Raw genomic sequence first — 26,064 nt, forward strand, 5'->3', positions numbered from 1 at the left:
TCTTCCAAACACACCCTCACAGAAACACCCAGCTGCTGCTGCTGCTGCTGCTAAATTGCTTCAGTCGGGTCCAACTCTGTGCGACCCCATAGATGCCCAGAATAGTGTTTAAATGTTTGGGCAACCTGTGGCTAGAGCACTTAATACATAAAATTAACTGTCACATATATTAATATTTCTTTTATATTGTCTTAAAATCATGGAGATGGCATATTATGAAAGTTGTCTAGTTTCCAGGGATTAATTCAGATTCTTATAAAAAGTGTTCCCTTTTTCCACATGTGGACCAAGTCTTAACATTCTTTTAATTGTTTAAAAGCAGTGAATGGATCAATACAGGGTGCTTGGGGCTGGTGCACGGGGATGATCCAGAGAGATGATATGGAGTGGGAGGTGGGAGGGGGATTCATGATTGGGAACTCATGTACACCCATGGTGGATTCATGTCAATGTATGGCAAAACCAATACAGTATTGTAAAGTAAAATAAAGTAAAAAAAAAAAAAAAGCAGTGAATGCACAGCATTCTTTCTTCTGTTGTAATCCAGTACCTATGGCATCTGTTTAACTCACTGCTATAATTTTATTCCTTACAATTACAGCTGCAGAAGGAAAATTTTCTTTAAGAAGCCATTCAGTTCAGTTCAGTTCAGTCGCTCAGTCGTGTCCGACTCTTTGTGACCCCATGAATCGCATCACGCCAGGCCTCTCTGTCTATCACCATCTCTCGGAGTTCACTCAAACTCATGGATTTTTTTTTCGGTTTCCTTTGGGATATTTGCTGAACATCCCAATGTAGACAGTTGTTGAAATACTTATTGGTCTGAAAAATCAATTGGCATGAGAGTAGCTGTAGGTTATAAAAGAGTTTATAAACTGATCTTTTTTTTATATATCTTGGAAACTTTTATGATTAACTGAAAAGAATTACCTTGGTAAAATTTTATTTCTTCTTTTATTGAGGAACTTGGATGCTTAAAGCCACAGTGAACACTGTAACTCTTAATCACTTTTAGTTAAAGTTTGTCACATTACTAGATAGGCATAAAAATGATGATGAGTGAACAGCCTTAGTAGAGACTAAGGCTCCCATAAGGACAGTGTTAACTGTATTTAAATCAGTCATTGTATTTAATATAAAAGACACTGAACAGCATACCTGTAATGGAGTAGTTTACCACTAGACTTTTTGCCTAGCTGGAAGTAAAACAGGTCAAGGAGAAGGCAGTGGCTGCTTTTCTCTTCCCATCACAAAAAGATCATAGATAAGGAGACAATAATGCAATACTGAAAGCTCAGCTTTCAGAGCTTTAGAATTACAACAAAAGTATTTCTTGGAAACTGCTAGCCAGAAATGTACATGCCTGCCATGAGTTTTGAAAATGTGGACAGCCTAGCTTAACAAACTAACTCGCGGTTTAGTGGACTGAGCTAAAGACCAACCATGGTGGGATCCCTGATGGCCAGAACTGTATACAGACTGAAAGGATATTCACTTTCCTTGGAAGTCCAGTAGGGTCAGCACTTATGAGTGATCAGTTCAGTTCAGTCACTCAGTGTGTCCGACTCTGCGACCCCATGAATCTCAGCACACCAGGCCTCCCTGTCCATCATCAACTGCCGGAGATCACCCAAACTCATGTGCATCAAGTCAGTGATGCCATCCAGCCATCTCATCCTCGGTCATCCCTTTCTTCTGCCCCTAATCCCTCCCAGCATCAGAGTCTTTTCCAGTGAGTCAACTCTTCGCATGAAGGGGCCAAAGTATTGGAGTTTCAGCCTCAGCATCATTCCTTCCAATGAACCCCCAGGACTGATCTCCTTTAGGATGGACTGGTTGGATCTCCTTGCAGTCCAAGGGACCCTCAAGAGTCTTCTCCAGCACCACAGTTCAAAACCATCAATTCTTCGGTGCTCAGCTTTCTTCACAGTCCAACTCTCACATCCATACATGACCACTGGAAAAACCATAGCCTTGACTAGACAGAGCTTGGTTGGCAAAGTAATGTCTCTGCTTTTGAATATGCTATCTAGGTTGGTCATAACTTTTCTTCCAAGGAGTAAGCATCTTTTAATTTCATGGCTGCAATCACCATCTGCAGTGATTTTGGAGCCCCCAAAAATAAAGTCTGACACTGTTTCCACTGTTTTCCCATCTATTTCCCATGAAGTGATGGGACCAGATGCCATGATCTTCGTTTTCTGAATGCTGAGCTTTAAGCCAACTTTTTCACTCTCCTCTTTGAGGCTTTTTAGTTCCTCTTCACTTTCTGCCATAAGGGTGGTGTCATCTGCATATCTGAGGTTATTGATAATTCTCCTGGCAATCTTGATTCCAACTTGTGCTTCTTCCAGCCCAGCGTTTCTCATGATGTACTCTGCATAGAAGTTAACAAGCAAGGTGACAATATACAGCCTTGACGGACTCCTTTTCCTATTTGGAACCAGTCTGTTGTTCCATGTCCAGTTCTAGCTGTTGCTTCCTGACCTGCATACAGGTTTCTCAAGAGGCAGGTCAGGTGGTCTGGTATTCCCATCTCTTGAAGAATTTTCCACAGTTTATTGTGATCCACACAGCCAAAGGCTTTGGCATAGTCAATAAAGCAGAAATAGATGTTTTTCTGGAACTCTCTTGCTTTTTTGATGATCCAGCAGATGTTGGCAATTTGATCTCTGGTTCCTCTGCCTTTTCTAAAACCAGCTTGAACATCTGGAAGTTCTCGGTTCATGTATTGCTGAAGCCTGGCTTGGAGAATTTTGAGTGTTAACTTTGCTAGCGTGTGAGTTGAGTGCAATTGTGTGGTAGTTTAAACATTCTTTGGCATTGCTTTTCTTTGGGATTGGAATGAAAACTGACCTGTTCCAGTGCTGTGACCACTGCTGAGTTTTCTAAATTTGCTGGCGTATTGAGTGTAGCACTTTCACAGCATCATCTTTCAGGATTTGAAATAGGTCAACTGGAATTCCATCACCTCCACTAGCTTTGTTTGTAGTGATGCTTTCTAAGGCCCACTTGACTTCACATTCCAAGATGTCTGGCTCTAGGTGAGTGATCACACCATCATGATTATCTGGGTCATGAAGATCTTTTTTGTAAAGTTCTTCTGTGTATTCTGGCCAGCTCTTCTTAATATCTTCTGCTTCCATTAGGTCCATACCATTTCTGTCCTTTATCGAGCCCATCTTTGCATGAAATGTTCCCTTGGTATCTCTAATTTTCTTGAAGAGATCTCATTAGTCAGGTCTACTTCACATAATCCTCTAGATTTAGCATCACACACACACACAATGAAGTTTACTGAATAGTTTGCTGAGGAGGAAGTGTAGGGCCTTTTAAGTGTTAGGAAGGGTTTTCATGGTAGCTATTATTGTTAGTATTAAAAGCTGCCATCTTAGACAAGACGGAATGAGTAACTTTCTGTAAAAGGGTCAGATAGTAAATACTTTAGGCTTCATAGTCTTTTTTTTTGGTTGCAACTACTTACCTTTGCTTTTGTATGTGAAAGCTGCTATAGACACAACATAAAGATTGACTGTGGCTGTGTCCAATAGACTTCTTTACAAAACACGTGGTTGGCTGTAGTTTGCTGACCAGTGTTGTTGATTGTTTGTAAAATACATCTCAGTTTTGATTGCTGAAGAAAGAAACATGCATGTCTGAAAAGGCCTGGTGTACTGAGCTTATTTAAGTATTTTATTTAAGTATCATGGTATTTTTCATCAGCTTCAGGTGGGTAGAAGCAGTGTGATAGAACAAGGCATCCAAATTTGATATCTACAAAAATTATTTTAGGTGGAAAGTTTCCATTTACAACAATTTGTATTAAAAAAAAAAAAAAGCAAAACACTGAGAAAAGCAGGTCTTAGTTTGATTGGGGTCACTGGGAGCCAAAATCATTTAAGAGGTTGTAGGTCTAGACTATGTCTCCATGTTTCACTTGCGAATCCATTCACCATCTTAGAGGACCCACCACATAATCCTCTAGGAAATACTTGTTTAGGACAGGGGAAACACTTCCCACATGGATCTCTGACCTGTCCTCTGCACTGCCTCTACTAGTTAGTTCAGTTCTGTCACTCAGTCGTGACCGACTCTTTGCGACCCCATGGACTGCAGCACGCCAGGCCTCCCTGTCCATCACCAACTCCCGGAGTTTACTCAAACTCATGTCCACTGAGTTGGTGATGCCATCCAACCATCTTATCCTCTGTTGTCCCCCTTCCCTTCCCTCCTTCAATCTTTCCCAGCATCAGGGTCTTTTCAAATGAGTTGGCTCTTCGCATCAGGTGGCTGAAGTATTGGAGTTTCAGCTTCAACATCAGTCCTTCCAATGAATATTCAGGACTGATTTCCTTTAGGATGGACTGGTTGAATCTCCTTGCTGTCCAAGAGACTCTTAAGAGTCTTCTCCAACACCACAGTTCAGAAGTATCAATTATTTTGCACTCAGCTTTCTTTATAGTCCAACTATAGAGTGACTCCCTTTTTTGACCCCATCTTTTCTTATAGGAAAAGTCCCTAAAGAAATTTGTTATAAGTTATGTATTTTAACTCTCAGTAAAAGTATATGTTTGTAGATATTGTTTACACTGGTGTTAATGTCTGTGGCTTATAGGATAATTGTACTGGGGGCACATGTATAACTCTGATGGCAGTGACTTATAGGGCTAGAGCTGCCTGTGATGCTTTCTTAAAACTCCTTAAACTGGGCTGATACTTAGTGCTGGCTTATTATGTGGGTTTTATGTGTTATAAAAGGTATGCCTTAATATGTCACCATGGGTTGGAAGGAAGGTCTTTGAAGGAAGTCTTTGTGTGGGAGCATCTGAGGAACGAGAGCTAGACAAGTGTTAACCATCCACGAGATACCTTTGGTGATTTTGACTGACACTTTCTCTCCAGCAGAACGAAGAACAGAATTCCAACCCTGTCTCTCCTGCCCAGTGACTTTTTCCAGTCCACAGACCCTCCATCAATATGTGCTTTGTGGTCACTCCCTTCAGATCTTCCCAGGTTCATCTTCAGAAAGCCACTTCCTACTAGACGCTTCAAGCTGCTTGAATGACAAAGCAGAAGATGGAGAGAGAGAAGGCTCTGGCACTGTGTTTGGGAGGCTGCGGCTGAGTGGGACTTCAAGTGCATTTTTCAGCTCATCTCAAGGTCAGCCAGTAGACCAGGGAGGCAATAGCAGTGGAAGAATAGACCAGGGGATGATCTCTGATGAGGCAGATGCAATATTGACAGAGACAAACATCTCAGAATCTGGAGCAGTCATATGTGAAAACTATAGACTAGGATTTAGCAGAAAATCAAGCCTCTTTAGCCTCCAGAAGCATCATATGTGCCCTGAATGTGGCAGAAACTTCTGCCAGAAGTCAGACCTCATCAAACACCAGAGGACTCACTCAGGAGAGAAGCCGTTTAGTTGCAGAGAGTGCGGGCGAGGCTTTGGCCGCAGGTCCTCCCTCACTGTACACCAGAGGAAGCACTCAGGGGAAAAGCCCTACGTGTGCCAGGAGTGTGGGCGACACTTCAGGTACACATCCTCCTTAACTAACCACAAGAGGATACACTCTGGGGAGAGACCCTTTGTATGTCAGCAGTGTGGGAGAGGCTTTCGCCAGAAGATCGCCCTCATCCTGCACCGGAGGACACACTTGGAAGAGAAGCCATTTGTGTGTCCGGAGTGTGGAAGAGGCTTTTGCCAGAAGGCATCACTCCTTCAACACCGTAGCTCGCATTCAGGCGAGAGGCCCTTCTTGTGCCTGGAGTGTGGGCGTGGCTTCAGGCAGCAGTCACTGCTCCTCAGTCACCAGGTCACACACTCAGGCAAGAAGCCTTATGTCTGTGCTGAGTGTGGGCACAGCTTTCGCCAGAAAGTCACCCTCATCAGACACCAGAGGACACACACAGGGGAGAAGCCTTACCTGTGCTCCGAGTGTGGACGTGGCTTTAGCCAGAAAGTCTCCCTTATGGGCCACCAGAGAACGCACACAGGTGAGAAGCCTTATGTGTGCTCTGAGTGTGGGCGTGGCTTTGGTCAGAAGGTTACCCTCATCAGACACCAGAGGACGCACACAGGGGAGAAGCCTTTTATGTGTCCTGAGTGTGGACGTACCTTTGGCTTCAAGTCACTTCTCACCAGACACAAAAGGATACATTCAGGGGAGGAGGCTGATGTGTACAGAGTATGTGAGCAAAGACTTGGTCTGAAGATCCAACTCATCTCTGACCAGAGGACACACTCAGGAGAAAAGCCATGTGTGTGTGATGAGTGTGGACGCAGCTTTGGCTTCAAGTCAGCCCTCATCAGACACCAGCGGACACATTCAGGAGAGAAGCCATATGTGTGCAGGGAGTGTGGTCGTGGCTTTAGCCAGAAGTCTCACCTCCACAGGCATAGGAAAACCAAGTCCGGCCATCATCTCCTGCCACAGGAGCCATTCTCTTGACATTTCCTTTCCTTCCCCATGAGTGTCTAGGTGGCAGAAATCACTAGGAAATGTTCCATTTCCCTTAAAATGCAGTTGAGAAAAAAAAGTTGCATCTTTTCAATGATCATAAGATAAGTTGATTTGTGGTTTACTTCCTACACTGGCAATGTGTTTTAATTTGCCAGGGCTGCCATAACAAAATACCACAGACTTAGTAGCTCAAAGAACAGAAGTTTATTTTCTCATAGTTCTGGAGACTAGAAGTCCAAGATCAATGTGTAGGCAGTTTGATTTTTATTGAAGTCTTTCCCCTTGGCTTGCAGATGATTGCATTCTTGCTGAGTCCTGAAATGGACATTTTTTCCCGTGTGTGGACTTTCCTGGTAACTCTCTCTTCTTTCTGAGGACACCAGCCATACTGGGTTAGGACTTCACCCTATGACCTTGTAAAGGCCCTGTCATCAAATAAAGTCATGACTTTATATGTTATGTTATGACTTCAATATGTTAATTTTGGGGAACAATTCAGTCTTAACAACTCAGTCCCTGGACCCCCTATATTCACATTCTTCAAGTACAAAATACATTCACCCCAAATTAACAGCAGCAAAAGTCTTAGCCCATTTCAACTTCATCTCTACATTCAAAATCTCACCTAAGTTTCATCTAAGTCGAGTGTGGATGAGACTAGAAGTACATTTCATCCTTTCCAGCTGTGAACCTGTGAATCAGACAAGTTATTTGCTTCCAAAATACAATGATGGGACAGGCAGAGAATTCACATTCCCATTCTAAAAGTGGAAAGGATTGATTGGTCCCAAGCAAGTTTAAAACATTACAAGGCAAATTCTATTAGTTTTTAAGCCATGAAAATGGTCTCTGGTTGTATCTTCTGCCTTCTGGTCTGGCTGGTGTAGTAGAGGTGTATGTGGCCCACTGAAACCATGGAAGAACCATACTGGCTCCCCAGACTTTTACTGTCTGGGCCTGTTTTGGAAATGGCAGACCTGCTGGTCTCTGTTTCACCTTTGGGGTCATTCTTCCCTCTTCTTGATGGATAGTGTAGTCAGATAGTTAGCTCTATTCTCCCGTCTTGTAGAATCCCAGAAGTCTTAACAGCCTGCCTTCATTTTGTCCTATCTGTGTCACCTTTAGTTCTACATCTGAGATGGTTGATTGCTTCCAAAATTAACTCTTTATTAAACCATGTCTAACTACACCATAGTATTCTTTCCAGAACATGCTTCTCATTTTCTGCAGTATAGATATCCATAGGCTGAGAATTTTCCAAACCTCCAAATTCTAGTTCTCAGAATTTTGTTTAACAGTTCCTTCAATTTATCTTTCTACTCTCACATTTTACTGTAAGGAGGGAGAAACCGGGTTGCACCTGTAATACTTTGCTTAGAAATCTCCTTAGCTAAAAATGTGTTGCTTATGTCACAATTTCTACTTTCTACAAACACTGAAACACAGGCCAGGTTCTTTGCCACTTTATAACAAGGATTGTCTTTCCTCCAATTTCCAGTAATATGTTCCTTATTTCTGGGACTGCACCAGAATAACTTTTAATGTCCATATTCCTATCAACAGTCTCTTTTAGACAATTAAGGCTTTTTATAACAAGTGCCTCAAACCTCTTCCAGCCTCTGCCCATCACCCAGTTCCAAAGCTATTCCATATTTTCAGATATTACCCTCAGTGCCAAAATTGTATTTGTTTGCTAAGACTGCCATTACAATACCAGAGGTTGGAATGACTAAGTGGCAGAAATTTGGAGGCTGCAAGTCCATTAAGGTGTTGACAGGGTTGTTTTCTTTTTAAGTCTCTCTCCTTGGCTTGCAGATGGCTACCTTCTTGCTGTGTCATCATGCAGGCTTTCTTCTGTACATGTGCTGGAGAGAGAAAGTGAGCTCTGGTATCTCTTACTCTTATAAGACACCAGCCCTATTGGATAAATACCTCATCCTATGCCACTGTTTAATCTTAATTACATCCTTATAAGCCCTATGTCCAAATACTGGAGAGTTAGGGGTTCCCAGCCTGAGACGCTTGTATGCACCCTGATCATGGCCAGTGAGGGCTGGGTATCAAGGCTTAGGCTTCAGAGGTCAGACTCCAGGGAGAAGGCTGGGTTTGACTACCTTGAAGACAGTCTGAGGGGGGCTAGTACAGCACATTTGAGGAAGTCTAGGAAAAGGCTTGGCCTGCCAGAGAGGCAAGAGATCACTGTTTTTCAGTTTAGTTCAGTCACTCTGTTGTGTCTGACTCTTTGTGACCCCATGGACTGCAGCACACCAGGCTTCTCTGTCCATCACCAACTCCTGGAGCTTGCTCAAACTCATATCCATTGTGTCAGTGATGCCATCCAACCATCTCATCTTCTGTCATCCTCTTCTCCTCCTTTCAATCTTTCCCAGCATCAGGGTCTATTCTAATGAGTCAGCTGTTCACATCAGGCAGCCAAAGTATTGGAGAAACATGCAACAGATGAAGGAGCATGGTAAAAGCCCACCAGACCAAACAGATGAAGAGGAACTAGGCAGCCTACCTGAAAAAGAATTTAGAGTAATGATAGTAAAGATGATCCAAAGTCTTGGTTTAAAATGGAGACACTGTGATGGGTTGAAGAGATACAAGACTTGTTTAGCAAGGACCTAGAAGAAATAACAGACAATCAGCAATGAACAACAAAATGACTGAAATAAAAAAATACATTAGAGGGAACCAATAGCAGAATGTGGCAGAAGAATGGTGAAGTGACCTGAAAGATAGAATGATGGAAATAACTGAAACAGAATAGAATAAAGGAAAAAGAATGAAAAAAAAAATGAGGATAGTCTCAGAGTCCTCTGGGACAACATTAAGTACACCAATATTCAAATTATAGGGATCCCAGAAAGAGAGAAAAAGGGTATGAGAAAATATTTGAGGAAATTAGAGTTGAAAATTTATCTAACATAAGAAAGGAAACAGCCAGCTTAAGTGCAGGAAACCCAGAGTCCTATAAAGGGTATACCCAAGGAGACACATGCCAAGACACATATTAATCAAACTAACAAAAATTAAATGCAAAAATGTTAAAAATCAGCAAGGGAAAGAACAATTAGCATACAAGGGAATGCCCATAAGGTTAATAGCTGATATTTCAGCAGGAACTATTCAAGTCAAAAGGGGTGTACTTAGAGTGATGAAATGAAAATGCCTACAACCAAGATTACCCAGCAAGGATTTTGTTTGGATTTGATGGAGAAATCAAAAGCTTTACAGACAATCAAAAATTAAGAGAATTCAGCACCACAAAACCAGCTTTACAACAAATGCTAGAGGAACTTCTCTAGATGGGACACATATTAGAAAAGACCTACAAAAACAAACACAAAACAGTAAAGTAAATGCTAATAGGATCATACATATCAAGAATTCCATAAACATAAATGGATTAAATGTTCCAACCAAAAGACACAGACTGGCTGAATGAATACAAAAACAAGACTCCTATATATGCTGTCTATAAGAGACCCATTTCAGAGCTAGGGACCCATGCAGACTGAAAGTGAAGGACTGGAAAAAGATATTCCATGCAAATGGAAGTCAAAAAGAAGAGAGTAGCGATACTCAGATAAAACTGACTTTAAAGCTCATTACAGAAGATATTGAAGGACACTACATAATGATCAAGAGATCAATACAAGAAGAAGATATAACAATTATATATGCACAGGAGCGCCTAAAATGCTAGCAGGGGAATGCTAAAAGGGGAAATTGGCAGTAACACAATCATAGGGGGGGACTTTAACACCCTACTCACACTAATGGACAGATTAGACAGAAAATTAATAAGGAAACACAAGCCTTAAATGACACATTGGTCCAGAGAACCTAATTGGTGTTTTCAGTATATTCCATTCAAAAACTGTAGAATACATTTTTTTCTCAAGTACACATTGAACATTCTCCAAGATAGATTACATCTTGGGTCACAAACCAAGCCTTGGTAAATTTAAGAAAATTGAAATTGTATCAAGCATTTTTTTCTGACCACAACAATATAAGATTAGATATCAATAATAGGGGGGGAAAGACTGTAAGAAACAAAAAAATATGGAGGCTAGACAATACACTTCTAAATAATCCAGTGGTCACTGAAGAAATCAAACAGGAAATTAAAAAAATACTGAGAAACAAAAGACAATGAAAACATTACAACTCAAAACATAAGGGATGCAGTAAAAGCAGTGCTAAGAGGGAAGTTTAAGCAATAAAAGCCTACTTCAGGAAATGAGAAAAATGTCAAATAGACAACCTAACTTTATACCTAAGTTCAATTCAGTTCAGTCGCTCAGTCGTGTGCGACTCTTTGCGACCCCATGAATCGCAGGACACCAGGCCTCCCTGTCCATCACCATCTCCCGGAGTTCACTCAGACTCACGTCCATCGAGTCCTTGATGCCATCCAGCCATCTCATCCTCGGTCGTCCCCTTCTCCTGCCCCCAATCCCTCCCAGCATCAGAGTCTTTTCCAATGAGTCAACTTTTCGCATGAGGTGGCCAAAGTACTGGAGCTTCAGCCTCAGCACCATTCCTTCCAAAGAAATCCCAGGGCTGATCTCTATCAGAATAGACTGGTTGGATCTCCTTGCAGTCCAAGGGACTCTCAAGAGTCTTCTCCAACACCACAGTTCAAAAGCATCAATTCTTCGGTGCTCAGCCTTCTTCACAGTCCAACTCTCACATCCATACATGACCACTGGAAAAACAATAGCCTTGACTAGACGGACCTTAGTCGGCAAAATAATGTCTCTGCTTTTGAATATGCTATCTAGGTTGGTCATAAGTTTTCTTCCAAGGAGTAAGCATCTTTTAATTTCATGGCTGCAATCACCATCTGCAGTGATTTTGGAGCCCCCAAAATAAAGTCTAACACTGTTTCCACTGTTTCCCCATCTATTTCCCATGAAGTGGTGGGACCAGATGCCATGATCTTTGTTTTCTGAATGTTGAGCTTTAAGCCAACTTTTTCGCTCTCCTCTTTCACTTTCATCAAGAGGCTTTTTAGCTCCTCTTCACTTTCTGCCATAAGGGTGGTATCATCTGCACATCTGAGGTGATTGATATTTCTCCTGGCAATCTTGATTCCAGCTTGTGTTTCTTCCAGTCCAGCGTTTCTCATGATGTACTCTGCATATAAGTTAAATAAGCAGGGTGACAATATACAGCCTTGACGGACTCCTTTTCCTATTTGGAACCAGTCTGTTGTTCCATGCCCAGTTCTAACTGTTGCTTCCTGACCTGCATAGAGGTTTCTCAAGAGACAGGTTAGGTGGTCTGGTATTCCCATCTCTTGAAGAATTTTCCACAGTTTGTTGTGATCCACACAGTCAAAGGCTTTGGCATAGTCAATAAAGCAGAAATAGATGTTTTTCTGGAACTCTCTTGCTTTTTCCATGATCCAGCAGATGTTGGCAATTTGATCTCTGGTTCCTCTGCCTTTTCTAAAACCAGCTTGAACATCAGGAAGTTCTCGGTTCATGTATTGCTGAAGCCTGGCTTGGAGAATTTTGAGCATTACTTTACTAGCGTGTGAGATGAGTGCAATTGTGCGGTAGTTTGAACATTCTTTGGCATTGCCTTTTTTGGGACTGGAATGAAAACTGACTTTTCCAGTCCTGTGGCCACTGCTGAGTTTTCCAAATTTGCTGGCATATTGAGTGTAACACTTTCACAGCATCATCTTCCAGGATTTGAAACAGCTCAACTGGAATTCCATCACCTCCACTAGCTTTGTTGGTAGTGATGCTTTCTAAGGCCCACTTGACTTCACATTCCAAGATGTCTGGTTCTAGATTAGTGATCACATCATCATGATTATCTGGGTTGTGAAGCTCTTTTTTGTACAGTTCTCTTGTGTATTCTTGCCACCTCTTCTTAATATCTTCTGCTTGTGTTAGGTCCATACCATTTCTGTCCCTTATCGAGCCCATCTTCACATGAAATGTTCCCTCGGTATCTCTAATTTTCTTGAAGAGATCTCTAGTCTTTCCCATTCTGTTCTTTTCCTCTATTTCTTTGCATTGATTGTGGAGGAAGGCTTTCTTATCTCTTCTTGCTATTCTTTGGAACTCTGCATTCACATGCTTATATCTTTCCTTTTCTCCTTTGCTTTGCGCCTCTCTGCTTTTCACAGCTATTTGTAAGGCCTCCCCAGACAGCCATTTTGGTTTTTTGCATTTCTTTTCCATGGGGATGGTCTTGATCCCTGTCTCCTGAACAATGTCACGAACCTCATTCCATAGTTTATCAGGCACTCTACTATCAGATCTAGGCCCTTAAATCTATTTCTCACTTCCACTGTATAATCATAAGGGATTTGATTTAGGTCATACCTGAATGGTCTAGAGGTTTTCCCTGTTTTCTTCAATTTGAGTCTGAATTTGGTAATAAGGAGTTCATGATCTGAGCCACAGTCAGCTCCTGGTCTTGTTTTTGTTGACTGTATAGAGCTTCTCCATCTCTGGCTGCAAAGAATATAATCAATCTAATTTCGGTGTTGACCATCTGGTGATGTCCATGTGTAGAGTCTTCTCTTGTGTTGTTGGAAGAGAGTGTTTGCTATGACCAGTGCATGCTATTGGCAAAACTCTATTAGTCTTTGCCCAGCTTCATTCCGCATTCCAAGGCCAAATTTGCCTGTTACTCCAGGTGTTTCTTGACTTCCTACTTTTGCATTCCAGTCCCTATGATGAAAAGGACATCTTTTTTGGGTGTTAGTTCTAAAAGGTCTTGTAGGTCTTCATGAAACTGTTCAACTTCAGTTTCTTCAGCGTTACTGGTTGGGGCATAGACTTGGATAACTGTGATATTGAATGGTTTGCCTTGGAGACAAACAGAGATCATTCTGTTGTTTTTGAGATTGCATCCAAATACTGAATTTCAGACTCTTGTTGACCGTGATGGCTACTCCATTTCTTCTGAGGGATTCCTGCCCGCAGTAGTAGATATAATGGTCATCTGAGTTAAATTCACCCATTCCAGTCCATTTTAGTTTGCTGATTCCTAGAATGTCAACGTTCACTCTTGCCATCTCTTGTTTGACCACTTCCAATTTGCCTTGATTCATGGACCTGACGTTCCAGGTTCCTATGCAATATTGCTCTTTACAGCATCGGACCTTGCTTCTATCACCATTCACATCCACAACTGGATATTGTTTTTGCTTTGGCTCCATCCTTTCATTCTTTCTGGAGTTATTTCTCCACTGATCTCCAGAAGCATATTGGGCACCTAATGACCTGGGGAGTCCTCTTTTGGTATCCTGTCATTTTGCCTTTTCACACTGTTCATTGGGTTCTCAAGGCAAGAATGCTGAAGTGGTTTGCCATTCCCTTCCCCAGTGGACCACATTCTGTCAGACGTCTCCACCATGACCCTCCCGTCTTGGGTTGCCCTGCAGGCATGGCTTGGTTTCACTGAGTTAGACAAGGCTGTGGTCCTAGTGTGATTAGATTGACTAGTTTTCTGTGAATATGGAGTCAATGTGTCTTCCCTCTGATGCCTTCTTGCAACACCTACCATCTTACTTGGGTTCCTCTTACCTTGGGCGTGGGATATCTCTTCACGGCTGCTCCAGCAAGGCACAAGCGCTGCTCCTTACCTTGGACGAGGGGTATCTCCTTACTGCCGCCGTTCCTGACCTCCAAGAAAACCCTAAAGCAACTAGAAAGAGAAGAGCAAAAACCCCCCAAAATTAGTATCAGGAAAGAAATCGTAAATATCAGAGCAGAAACAAATGAAGAAATGAAGGAAATATTGACAAAGATCAATAAATCTAAAGACAGTTCTTTGAGATGATAAACAATATTGACAAACCATTAGCCAGATTCATCGAGGCAAAAAGGGAGAAGACAATAAAATTAGAAATGAAGTTACAACAGAAAAGGCAGAAATACAAAGGATAATAAGAGACTGAAAAGTGAAAGTGAAGTCGCTCAGTCGTGGCCGACTCTTTGTGACCCCATCGACTGCAGCCTCCCAGGCTCCTCCGTCCATGGGATTTTCCAGGCAAGAGTACTGGAGTGGGTTACCATTGCCTTCTCCAGGGGATCTTCCTGACTTAGGGATTGGACCCAGGTCTCCTGCATTGCAGGTAGACGCTTTACCCTCTAAGCCACCAGGGAAAGCTTTAATAAGAGACTACTACAGGCAACTATATTCCAATAAAATAGACAACCTGGAGGAAATGGACAAATTCCCAGAAACTACAAACTTCCAAGACTGAACCAGGAAGAAATGGAAAACATGAACGGACCAATCGCAAGCACTGAAATGAAAACTCTGATCAAACATCTTCCAGCAAACAAAAGTCCAGGGCCAGATGGCTCCATAGGCAAATTCTATCAAACATTTAGAGAAGAGATAACACCTATCCTGCTCAAACTGTTCCAAACAATTGCAGAGGGACAAACACTCCAAAACTCAGTCTGCGAGGCCAATATCAGTCTGATTCCAAAACCAGATAAAGATATCACAAAAAAAGAAAATTACAGATCAGTTTCATCCATGATGAACATAGATGCAAAAATCCTCAAGAAAATACTAGTGAACAGAAACCAACAACACATTAAAAGGATCATTTACCATGACCAAATGGGGTTTATCCCAGGGATGTAATGATACTTCAATATATGCAAATCAATCAGTGTGATACACCATATTAACAAACCAGAAAAAAATAAAAATACATGATCATTTCTATAGATGCAGAGAAAGCACAAGATTATTATTCAATCTAATTTTGGAAGTCCTAACCACAGCAATCAGAAATGAAAAAGAAGTAAAAGGCATCCAGATTAGAAAAGAAGTAAACCTCTCACTGTTTGCGGATGTACTTATACTATATGTAGAAAACCCTAAAGATGCCCCCAGAAAATTACTAGAGCTAATTAATGAATTTAGTTAAGTCGCAGGATACAAATTTAATACACAGAAATCCCTTGCAATCCTATACACTAACAATGAAAAATCAGAAAAAGAAATTAAGGAAACAAGTTCATTTACCATTGCATCAAAAAGAATAAAATACCTCAGAATAAACCTACCTAAGGAGGCAAAAGACCTGTCTTCAGAAAACTATAAGATATTGATGAAAGAAATCAAAGATGACAAAAAGGTGGAGAGATATACCGTGTTCTTGGGTTAGAAGAATCAGTATTGTCAAAATGACTACACTATCCAAAGCACTCTACAAATACAAGTGCAATCCCTATCAAATTACCCATGGCATTTTTTAAGCAGAATTAGAACAAAAGATTCATAATACGTAGGGAAACACAAAAGAACCCAAATAGCTAAAGTAATCTTGAAAAAGAAAAATTGTGCTGGAAGAATCAGGCTTCCTGCCCTCAGATTTATACTACCAAGCTGCGGTAATCAAAATTATTTTGTACTAGTATAAAAACAGAAATAAATCAATGCAACAAGATAGAAAGCTCAGAGGTAAACCCACACACCTATGGTCACCTAATGTATGACAAAGGAGGCAAGCATATAAATGGGAAAAAACAAAAAGCAGTCTCTTAAATCAGAACATCCCCTAATACCATACACAAAAGTAAACTCAAAATGGATGAAAGATCTAAATTTAAGGCTGGATACTATGAAACTCTTAGAGGAAAACAGAGGCAGAACATTCTTTGATGTAAATCATAGCAAGATGTTTTTTTGACCCACCTCCTAGAGTAATGAAAATAAAAGCAAATGTGACTTAATTAAACTTAAAAGCCTTTATACAGCAAAGGAGACTGTAAACAAAATGAAAAGACAACTCTCAGAATGGGAGAAAATATTTGCAAATGAAGCAACCAACAAGGGATTAATCTCCAAAAGATAACAAATAACTCATGCTGCTCAATATAAAAAATACAACCCAATCAAAAAGTGGGCAAAAGATCTAAAGAGATATTTCTCCGAAGATACGCAGATGGTCTCAGTTCAGTTCAGTTCAGTCACTCAGTCGTGTCCGACTCTTTGCAACCCCATGAATCGCAGCACACCAGGCCTCCCTGTTCATCTAAAAACACATAAAAAGATGCTCAACATCACAAATTATTAGAGAAATTCTAACTAAAACTACAATGACATATCACCTCACACCACCCAGAATAACCATTATTAAAATGTCTACAAATAGCAACTTCTGGAGGTGGTGGGGAGAAAAGGGAACCCTCCTATAGTGTAGGTGGGAATGTAAGTTAGTGCAGCCACTGTGGAAAACTGTATGCCTTAACAAAGTAGAAAATACTTAATCCAAGGCCAGCAGATGGGAAAAATAATAACTAATACAGCATACATAAACAAAACAGAAAAACAATAATAAAAGTCAATGAAACCAAGAGTTGGTTCTGAGAAAATATCAACAGGTTCCTCAAGATTGTGACACAAGAGACTCCCGAATTTCCCTCCTTCCATGGATGCACTGAATTTACAGCTACACACAGATCAGTTCCCTCTGAGAGAAGCTTAGAAATTGCTTGAGTGACTCCTACACATTGGGAACTGAGAAAATACCCACATGAAAATGTATAGTGAAGGGTGAGACACTTCCTATAAACCCCACCCCAGAATAATGCCTTATAATCTTTCTGAAACCATCAATTCCCAGCCCCTTCCTCATCAGTAAAGTGTTTGGGCACATTTCTAATGCCGCCTGAGCGATGGACCCTCAAATCATCTAGCTCTGAGAACCAAAGGGCTTCCATTCACAAGTCCCACGGTGTTATAGCAAAGAAGCAATTGTTATTAGGTGCTTGAGCACTCCCTGTGGCTATTTCCTCAAGCTTAGGGCAGAGGGAGCTGAATCCTCCCCAGAGCCACAAAGAGCCAGTGGGTACTTACCCTGCCCTCTCCCTCCATCTTGCTCCAACAATGAAACCAAATCCTGCATGTCCCTAGAAGGAACTTTCTACATGTTTACAATCCTGACTTTTAAAACTGCCACCTGAGGGATAGACTCCAAAATAACCTACCTCTGAAAGCCAATGGAGCTTACATTCATGAATCCTACAGTACTGTAGCAAAGAAACAGTTTTTGAAAGGATGCTTGAAGACTCCCTGTAGTTTATACACCCAGGCCCAGCATGGAGGGAGAAAACAAAAATGCGCATCTCCCAGTTAGTCCCTGGAAGGAATTTGTGTATTTTTCTAGCTGCTGCCCGTGGTTCTGGCTTCTAGTCAGTCTGCATGTAGGGGCTGACTAGGATCCTCTTGTAAGCCTGGTAAAGCTGGTGGGCTGTCTCTGCCAGCTCCAACAGTAAGACCAAGTGTTCATTTTCACTCCTGAAAGCTGGTTCACATATCTCACACCCCGATTTTCAACTACCACCCAAGGAACTAGCCCCCAGATCATGTAGCTCTGGGAGCTGACAGGGCTCATCATTCATGAGTCCCTGGGACCACTAAAAACAAAGCCTGTTTTATTTGGACACAAAAGCACTTGCAGCAACCGTTTCCCCTGGTTCAGCAAAAACTAAAGTGAAAGTGAAGTTGCTCAGCCATGTCCGACTCTGTGACCCCATGGATTGTAGCCCACCAGGCTCCTCAGTCCATGGAATTTTCCAGGCAAGAGTACTGGAGTGGGTTGCTATTTCCTTCTTAAAAACAAAGGCGATTTTATTTGGACACAAAAGCACTTGCAGCAACAATTTCCCCTGATTCAGCAAAAAGTAAGTAAGCAAAAACGCCCAACTCCTGGATTCTTCTTGATAGAGGATAGACTGCATATATAATGTCCTGATTTTCCCAGTTCCTGCCTGATAATTGGGCTTCCAATTAACCTGCATCGGGGAGTTAAAGGGTCTAGAAGCCTAAATAGGCATAAGAAGTTTTCTCACATCTTTGGGGACACTGATGAGTATTGGCACACCCTTAACTATAGGAAGCCACTAAGGAAAAAGACAGGATTAGATCATAAAACTTGTAGAGACAATCAGGAGCTCAGGCCAGGCTGATTATGGAGGTTCATCTCCTACACAAGGCCAATGTGTCAACTGGGAAAAGTGGCTGTTTTATACAGAAACCAACACAGAAAATCAAGAAAAGGGAAGATATGAGGATGTTTCAAACAAAATAACAAATCTCTAGGAACTTACCTTAATGAAATAGACTTAAGTGTTTTACCCAATAGAGAGTTCAAAATAATGGTAATAAAGATGCTTATTGAGGTCAGGAGAATAATGCATGAACAAGGTACAAATTTCAACAAAAAGACAGAAAATGTTTTTAAAAAGTACCAAACATAAATCATAGACATGAAAAACATAATAAATGAAGAACTCGACAGAGATGTTCATAAGTAGACCAGATCAAGTGGAAGAAAGAATCAGACAAGGGAGTGGAAATCTTCCAATCAAAAGAGTGAAAAGAAAGAATGGAAGAAAGCAAAGATAAGTTAAGGGTCACCACTTAGTGAACCAATGTAGGTATTCTAGGTCTTCAAGAAAGAAAAAGAAGAGAAAGGGCCGAAGGCATATTCAGAGAAAGAGTGCCTGAAAACTTCCTTAATATGGAAAAAGAAAGAGATATCCAGATTAACGAAGTCCATAAAACGTATAACAAGATTAATTCAAAGAGATCTACCCAGAGACACACTATAATGAAATTATCAAAAGTTAAAGATAGAATCTTAAAACCAACAAGAGAAAAGTGACTTTATACAGGGAATCCTCATTAAGCCTATTAGCAGATTTTTCAGTAGGAATGTTACAGGCCATTGGGAATGGGATGATTTAAAAAAAAAAAAAAAAAACCTGCTAAGAATACTCTACCCAGTAAACTTGTGCTTCAAAGTTGGAGAGACAAGAGAATTTTCATACACAAACAAAAGCTGAAGGAGCTTATGTGAAAGTTGTTAAAGGGAATTCTTTATTCTGAAATGAAAGCATGTAAGTTAGGAATATGAAAGCATATGAAAGTATAAAGCTTATGGGCAAATAAATAGCTAAATTCAGAATGATATTGTGATGGTGATGGTTAAATTTCTTAAAACTTTAAAGGTTAAAATACAAGAACAACTCTAACTGCAATACTTTGTTAATAAATACACAATATAAAAAGATGTAAATTGTGACATCAAAAGCATAAAATGAAGAGAGTGTAAAAATGTAGATCTTTTTCATGTATTAATTTTCAAAATTAAGCTTATCATTTTAGCCTGTCATAAATATAAGATGTTGTATGTAAGCCTCATGATAACAAAGAATCAAAAACCTTTAGTAGATACCCAAAAGACAGGGACAGAATCAAGGCATACCACAAGAAAATCATCAATTCACAAAGGAAGACAGCAATAGAAGAGTAAAAGAATTACAAAAACCCAGAAGCAATTAAAATAATGGCCTATGCCCTTACCTATCAGTAATTCCTTTGTATGCAAATGGATTAAATTCTTCCATTTAAAAATGTAGAGTTGTTTTATGAATTAAAAAACAAGACCCAACTATACAATGACAACAAGAGACTCACTTCAACTTTAATAACAGTAAAGGAATGGAAAAAGATACACTATTGTAATGAGAAATAAAGCAGCGATAGCTATAATTGTATAGATTTGATAGCTATAATTATAGAGACTTGAAGTCAAACACTGTAACAAGAGACAAAGTCATTACATAATGATAAAGAATAAATTTATAAAGAGGACATATTAATAGAATTTTTATTCATCCAACATCAGTCAGTTCAGTTCAGTTCAGTTCAGTTGCTCAGTCGTGTCCGACTCTTTGCGACCCCATGAATCGCAGCACGCCAGGCCTCCCTGTCCATCATCAGAGTACCCTAAATATAGAAAGCAAATATTATTTCCTGACTTGAAGCAGGAAATAGGCAGCGATATAATACCGTGGAACTTCAATACCCAACTTTCAACAATGGACAGAACATCCCCAAAGAAAACCAATAAGGAAATATTGGACTTAAACTACACATCAGATCAGATGAACCTAACAGACATATGCAGAACATTTCATCCAATACCCCTGGAATACACATTCTTCTCAAGCATACATAGAATACTCACCATGGTAGATAATGTGTTAGGTCACAAAACAAGTCTTAACAAATTTAATACAATTGAAATTACTCTAACTTTCTTTTCCACCCACAATGATATGACAATCTATAACAGTAGGAAAGCCAGACATATCACAGGTGTTTTTGTTGTTTAGTTGCTAAGTCATGTCCAACTCTTGTGACTGACTGCATGAGCTGTAGCCTGACAGACTCCTTTGTTCATGAGATTTCTCAGGCAATAATAACTGGAGTGCATTGCCATTTCCTTCTCCAGGGGATATTCCTGACTCAGGAATCAAATCCATGTCTCTTACATTATAGGTGGATTCTTTACTGCTGAACCACTAGGGAAGCCCATCACAAATATATGGAGATTAAGAAAACATGTTCCTGAATGACAACAGGGTTAAAAGAGAAATCAAAAGGAAATTGGAAAGATATTTTGAGACAAATAAAAATGAAATACAACATACTAAAACTTATGAGAAGTTCTAGAAAGCAAGTTTATAATGATAATAGTATACATTAAGAAAAAAGAAAGCTCTCAAATAAGCAACCTAACAACAACAACTAAGAACATCAAGGAACTAAACAATGAATTAAGCCGAATGTTATCAGAAAGAAGGAAATAAAAGTTAGGGCAGCTATAAATGAAAAAAAAAAGGACAAAAAATACAAAAGGAAAGACTACTGAAACTAAGAGCTGTTTTTTTTTTTTAAATTATGGTATATATATTGGTTTTTCAGACATAATTCTATTGCATATTAAGAGACTACAGTATTGTATAAACATATCTTTAATATGCACTGGGGAACCCCAAAATTCATGTGGAGTGTTTTGTTGCAATATTCACTTTATTTTTGTTGTCTGGAACCACACCTGCAATATCTCCAAGGTATGCCTGTACACAATGGAATATTGTTCAAACTTTAAAAAAGCAGTGCCCAATCTTTTTGGCACCAATTTTGTGGAAGACAATTTTTTCACAGGCTGAGTGGGGGATGGTTTCAGGATGATTTAAACACGTTACATTTACTGTGCACTTTATTTCTATTATTACATGGTGATATATAATGAAATAATTATACAATTCACCATAACGTAGAATCAGTGGGAGCCCTGAGCTTGTTTCGCTGCAGCTAGATGATCCTATCTGCAGGTGATGGGAGACAGAGACACCTGAAAGTGTGTTGCTTATGTCCAGTCTACTCCATGATCTTGTTTTGGTTGCTGTCACTGCAGAAAGCCCTGCGTCACAAAGATAGTATGTTGGAAATGGAAGCAGACTTTTAAGTGCTTTTGTGGCAATCTCAATATATCCTGCCTTGACTTTAATTCAAAATGTATAGAGATTTGAAGTTGTCTCAAACAGTTTTTCCCCCCACTGGGTTGGCAGTTTATTAAAAAAAAAAAAGCACCCCAGTTATCTCATGTCTTCCTTGTCCATTATTTTTCTTAACAAGTTACAAAAAACTGGGGAGAGGGTATAAATTATCTTTGCAGACTGACATACTTGCAGAGGACTCCTGAATAATGATGATGATTCAAAAGCTCCTAGGTTAAGATGCATAGAGTCGGGCAGGACTGAAGCGACTTAACAGCAGCAGCAAGCTTCCATTCGGAGAAGGCGATGGCACCCCACTCCAGTACTCTTGCCTGGAAAATCCCATGGACGGAGAAGCCTGATGGGCTGCAGTCCATGGGGTTGCTAAGAGTCAGACACGACTGAGCGACTTCCCTTTCACTTTTCACTTTCATGCATTGGAGAAGGAAATGGCAACCCACTCCAGTGTTCTTGCCTGGAGAATCCAGGGACAGGGGAGCCTGGTGGGCTGCCATCTATGGGGTCGCACAGAGTCGGACACGACTGAAGCGACTTAGCAGCAGCAGCAGCAGCAGGTTTACTCCTGAATCAGGCAAAGAGCAAAGAACAACATAAGAAGGAACTTTGTTAATAGCAATCTTATAATACAATATTGATTCTGACAGTCCAGTGGTTACAATTACATTCATGATAAATCACTAAAATCACCCAGTTGCTTATACAATAGAGGTATCAGTGCAAGGAGTCATCTGAAGAGTGGGAACCAGAATTGGTAAGGCTTCTCTGGCAGTGTGATTCTGACACCAGTGGCTCCTGGCTCAGTCACCCTCACTTTGAGTCCTGGTCTTCTGTTTCATCTAAGAGGGCAGAGCAGATCCCCAGCCTTTTCAGTTCTTCCACCAGCTCCCCGCTTCTGGTGCATCTGCAGAAGAATGTCACCACCTCCCCCAGGAACTTGCAGTTGAGATGCACTTGTGGGATGGTGGGCTGGTTGGAATAGTCTTTAATGCCTTGTGGGAGCTGGGAGTTATCTAGCACATTGTGGGTTGTGGAATCTACCATGGCATTGCTGAAGCGGCACTGGGGCTGCTCTGGCATCCCCTTGAGGAAAACCACCACCTTGTCCTTTCCCAATGTGTCCAGGTGTTCCGATGAGCTGCTGCCACCTAAGCTCACCACCTGCACACCTGGGGCCCTACAGGCCATCATCCACAGTGGGCCCCCAGAGAAGCAGAGACCTGCTTGGCTCAGGGATCCTCTCATCCCCACACGCTGGCCAGAGCCCTTAACTGCCCAAACATACTGTTAAGGCCACTGTCGTTTGTGATCTCAAGCAACTAATCCTCTCCTAGCATGGCCAAAGTCAGTTCACCTGGTTTATTCACAAATGGGCTGCAGATCCATTCCTTTCCAATTTGGGGATCATCTGTGGTTGGGAAATAATGCTCAAACCCTTTTGAAAGCTGAGATAGCTGATCAAGCACCATTTTGGAGAAAGAAGCCCCTGGCTCAATCTCTCTCAAAATCTCTGCTAATGTTTGAAACATGTTAAAAAAAAAAAACCCAAAAGCAAAACCCAAACTTTTCACCCCCTTAACTGCTGATTAACTTTGAATGCAGCCACTTTATCTGCTGACTTGAACAAGTTGTCATGCTCCCCTGAAGGGACAGATTGAGTTCATTGAGCAGGTTGAATGTCACACAAGTGAGCAAGTTTTGTCATCCATTCTGTGTCAGTGAAATGTGCTGCTAGTGGTGACCATCTTTGGAGAAGCTCTCATAACTCAAAAACTCTAGCCAATGATATACCTTTAGAAAACCATCTCACATTTGGGTTTAAGAGAAGACGTGCTCTGTGTCTGTCTCCTCACAGAGGTGTGTGATGTGTGTTAAGAGCATGTATTTTAATATGGTTAATAATTTTAATCACATCCTGAAAAACATTGTTAAGTTCAGGTGACATTTTTCAGCTAGACAGTATTTATGCATGACACAATGCATAAGCTCACATTAAGAAGTGACCTTTTTGGCCGGAGTAGTGAAACCAGAAAGCCATCCGGTCACGGCAGCCACTCTGTCTGTGCCTGCATGCATAAGTGCTTAGTTGCTCAGTTGTGTCCAGCTCTTTGCAATCCCATGGGCCGTAGCCTGTCAGGCTTCTCTATCCATGGGATTCCCAGGCAAGAATACTGGGGTGGGTTGCCATTTTCTACTCCATCTGTCTGTGCAAATACAGACACAAAATGACCAATTCAGTTTTCCTAATACATAATCAATCAAAGACTTGAATAGTTCTGCAGCTGTGATGTTCATTTGCAACTAAAGGGAGCATAACATATTCTCGTGCACAGTCCTGAGAAACTGCACAAAAACTAGTGTTCTTGCCCAGCTGTCAACATCGGTAGACTTGTTAACCTGGGTTGTATACCACAGTGACTCATTAACTCTCTCTAACAACTGTACCACAATATCCTCTGCTATTTCATCAATTCATCTAGTTACGGTGCTAAATGAAGAGGACTACGTGCCACGTTTTGAACTGCAGCCTCTCCTCAAAGTTCATGACAAATGTCCTTAGCAGCAGGCATGATCAGCTCTTCACCGATAGTAAAGGACCTCATAGTTTTAGCCACTAAGAATGATGCTCTCAGTGCAGACACATTTGATGAAGTGGTGGCCTTCAATAATTGCTTCTGTTCTTCATGCTCACATTTTTTTCTTTTGAAAAACTCCAAAGCCTTGTCTTTTAATGCAGAGTACTTGGTCTCCATGTGGCAAAGCAATTTTGAGTTTCATAGCTTCTTTGGATAGCCAGCCACTACATATTCTACAAAGCAGGCTTGAAGAATTTGGACTGCCTGTTGCAATGAACCTGTAATTTAAGTAGAACTCTTGGTATTTTCTTTTAAATGTAGCTTTCTTTTTGTTGGCAGTCCTATTTTCTTTTGCCATCTCATCATTGGATCTTCCCCCTTCAAAGAATCTCCCCAGGAGATTTGTTTTTTTCTCATTTTGGCTAGGGTTAGCTTCAGGGCTTAAAAAACTATGACTGAGACAAGTGCACAGTGTGGGAAAGAGGCACAGACAGAAGTGGTAAATAAAATAATAGGTGGGATCCACATGAACTAAAATAAGTGTCGGATTCTGACTTAAACCTACCACCAGATGCAGCTGTATAACTGAAGTACATCAACTCATTTGCCACAGCTTAATTGTCCCTTGCTGCTCACTAATAGGGTTTTGGCATGAGTCTGCAAGCAATTGATTTATTATGGCCTCTGTGCAGTCAAACCTCTCTGCTAATGATAGTCTGTGTTTGTAGTTGCTCCCCAGCACTAGCATCACTGACTCTGATCATCAGGTATTGGCTTCTCATAAGGAGCATGCAATGTAGATCCTTCGCATGTGCAGTTCACAGTAGGGGTCTTGCTTCTATGGGAATCTAATGCCGCCACTGGTTGGAGAGGAGGCAGAGCTCAGGCAGTAATGTGAACAATGAGCAGCAACTATAAATACTGATAAAGTTTCTCTCACTCACCTGCCGCTCACCTCCTGCTATGCAACTTGGTTCCTAACAGGCCACATACTGTCTGGTTTGTGGCCTGGGGGTGGGAACCCCTGCTTTAAAAAGAAGAAAATCCTGCTATTTGTGACAGCATGGATGAAACTGACAGAGATTATATTAAGTGAAATAAGCCAGATACAGAAAGACAAATACAAATACTGCATGGTATCACTTTAATATGGAATACAAAACAGTCATAGAAGTAGGGTGCATGATGGTAGTTGACAGGAGATAGGGGGTGGCAATATGGGCAGGTATTGATCAAGGAGTACAGTTTCAGGAAAAAAGAATAGGTTCTGAAAATCTATTGTACAATGATATAGTAAACAACTCTGTATTGTATACTTATAATTTTCTAAGACAGTAGATCTTTAGCGTTTGCACCAAAAATAAAGAAAATGGTGACTATATGAGATTAATTGGCTTGATAATGTGGTCCACTGGAGAAGGGAATGGCAAACCACTTCAGTATTCTTGCCTTGAGAACCCCATGAACAGTATGAAAAGGCAAAATGATAGGATATTGAAAGAGGAACTCCCCAGGTCAGTAGGTGCCCAATATGCTACTGGGGGTCAGTGGAGAAATAAATCCAGAAAGAATGAAGGGATGGAGCCAAAGCAAAAACAATACCCAGCTGTGGGCATCACTGACTCGATGGATGCGAGTCTGAGTGAA

The 26,064-nt window shown here is 40.9% G+C and overlaps 2 protein-coding genes across 3 annotated transcripts in view; one reads left to right on the top strand and one right to left on the bottom strand.

Moving 5' to 3' along the window:
- Positions 1 to 9,778, top strand: part of ZNF169 (zinc finger protein 169) — a 41,283-nt gene extending 31,505 nt beyond the window's left edge. The window contains exon 5 of one of the 2 annotated variants that reach the window (XM_040245774.1): positions 4,903 to 9,778. In XM_040245774.1, coding sequence (XP_040101708.1) covers positions 4,903 to 6,452 — 1,550 coding nt within the window. In that variant the 3' untranslated portion in view covers positions 6,453 to 9,778. The remainder of the gene's footprint in view (positions 1 to 4,902) is intronic. The other variant, XM_040245783.1, reaches the window with a different exon arrangement.
- A 12,873-nt stretch (positions 9,779 to 22,651) lies between these two features.
- LOC120857850 (glutaredoxin-related protein 5, mitochondrial-like) lies at positions 22,652 to 23,029 on the bottom strand. Its single transcript, XM_040233991.1, has one exon. It carries the CDS (start codon positions 23,027 to 23,029, stop codon positions 22,652 to 22,654), a length of 378 nt encoding a protein of 125 aa, XP_040089925.1.
- Positions 23,030 to 26,064: the final 3,035 nt, after the last annotated feature.

This window comes from Oryx dammah, unplaced genomic scaffold (genome assembly GCF_014754425.2).
Source record: "Oryx dammah isolate SB20612 unplaced genomic scaffold, SCBI_Odam_1.1 HiC_scaffold_1, whole genome shotgun sequence".
Lineage (NCBI taxonomy): Eukaryota > Metazoa > Chordata > Mammalia > Artiodactyla > Bovidae > Oryx > Oryx dammah.

Coding starts and splice junctions, on each gene's coding strand:
- LOC120857850 (XM_040233991.1), bottom strand. CDS start 23,029: ATGGCCTGTAGGGCCCCAGGTGTGCAGGTGGTGAGCTTAGGTGGCAGC.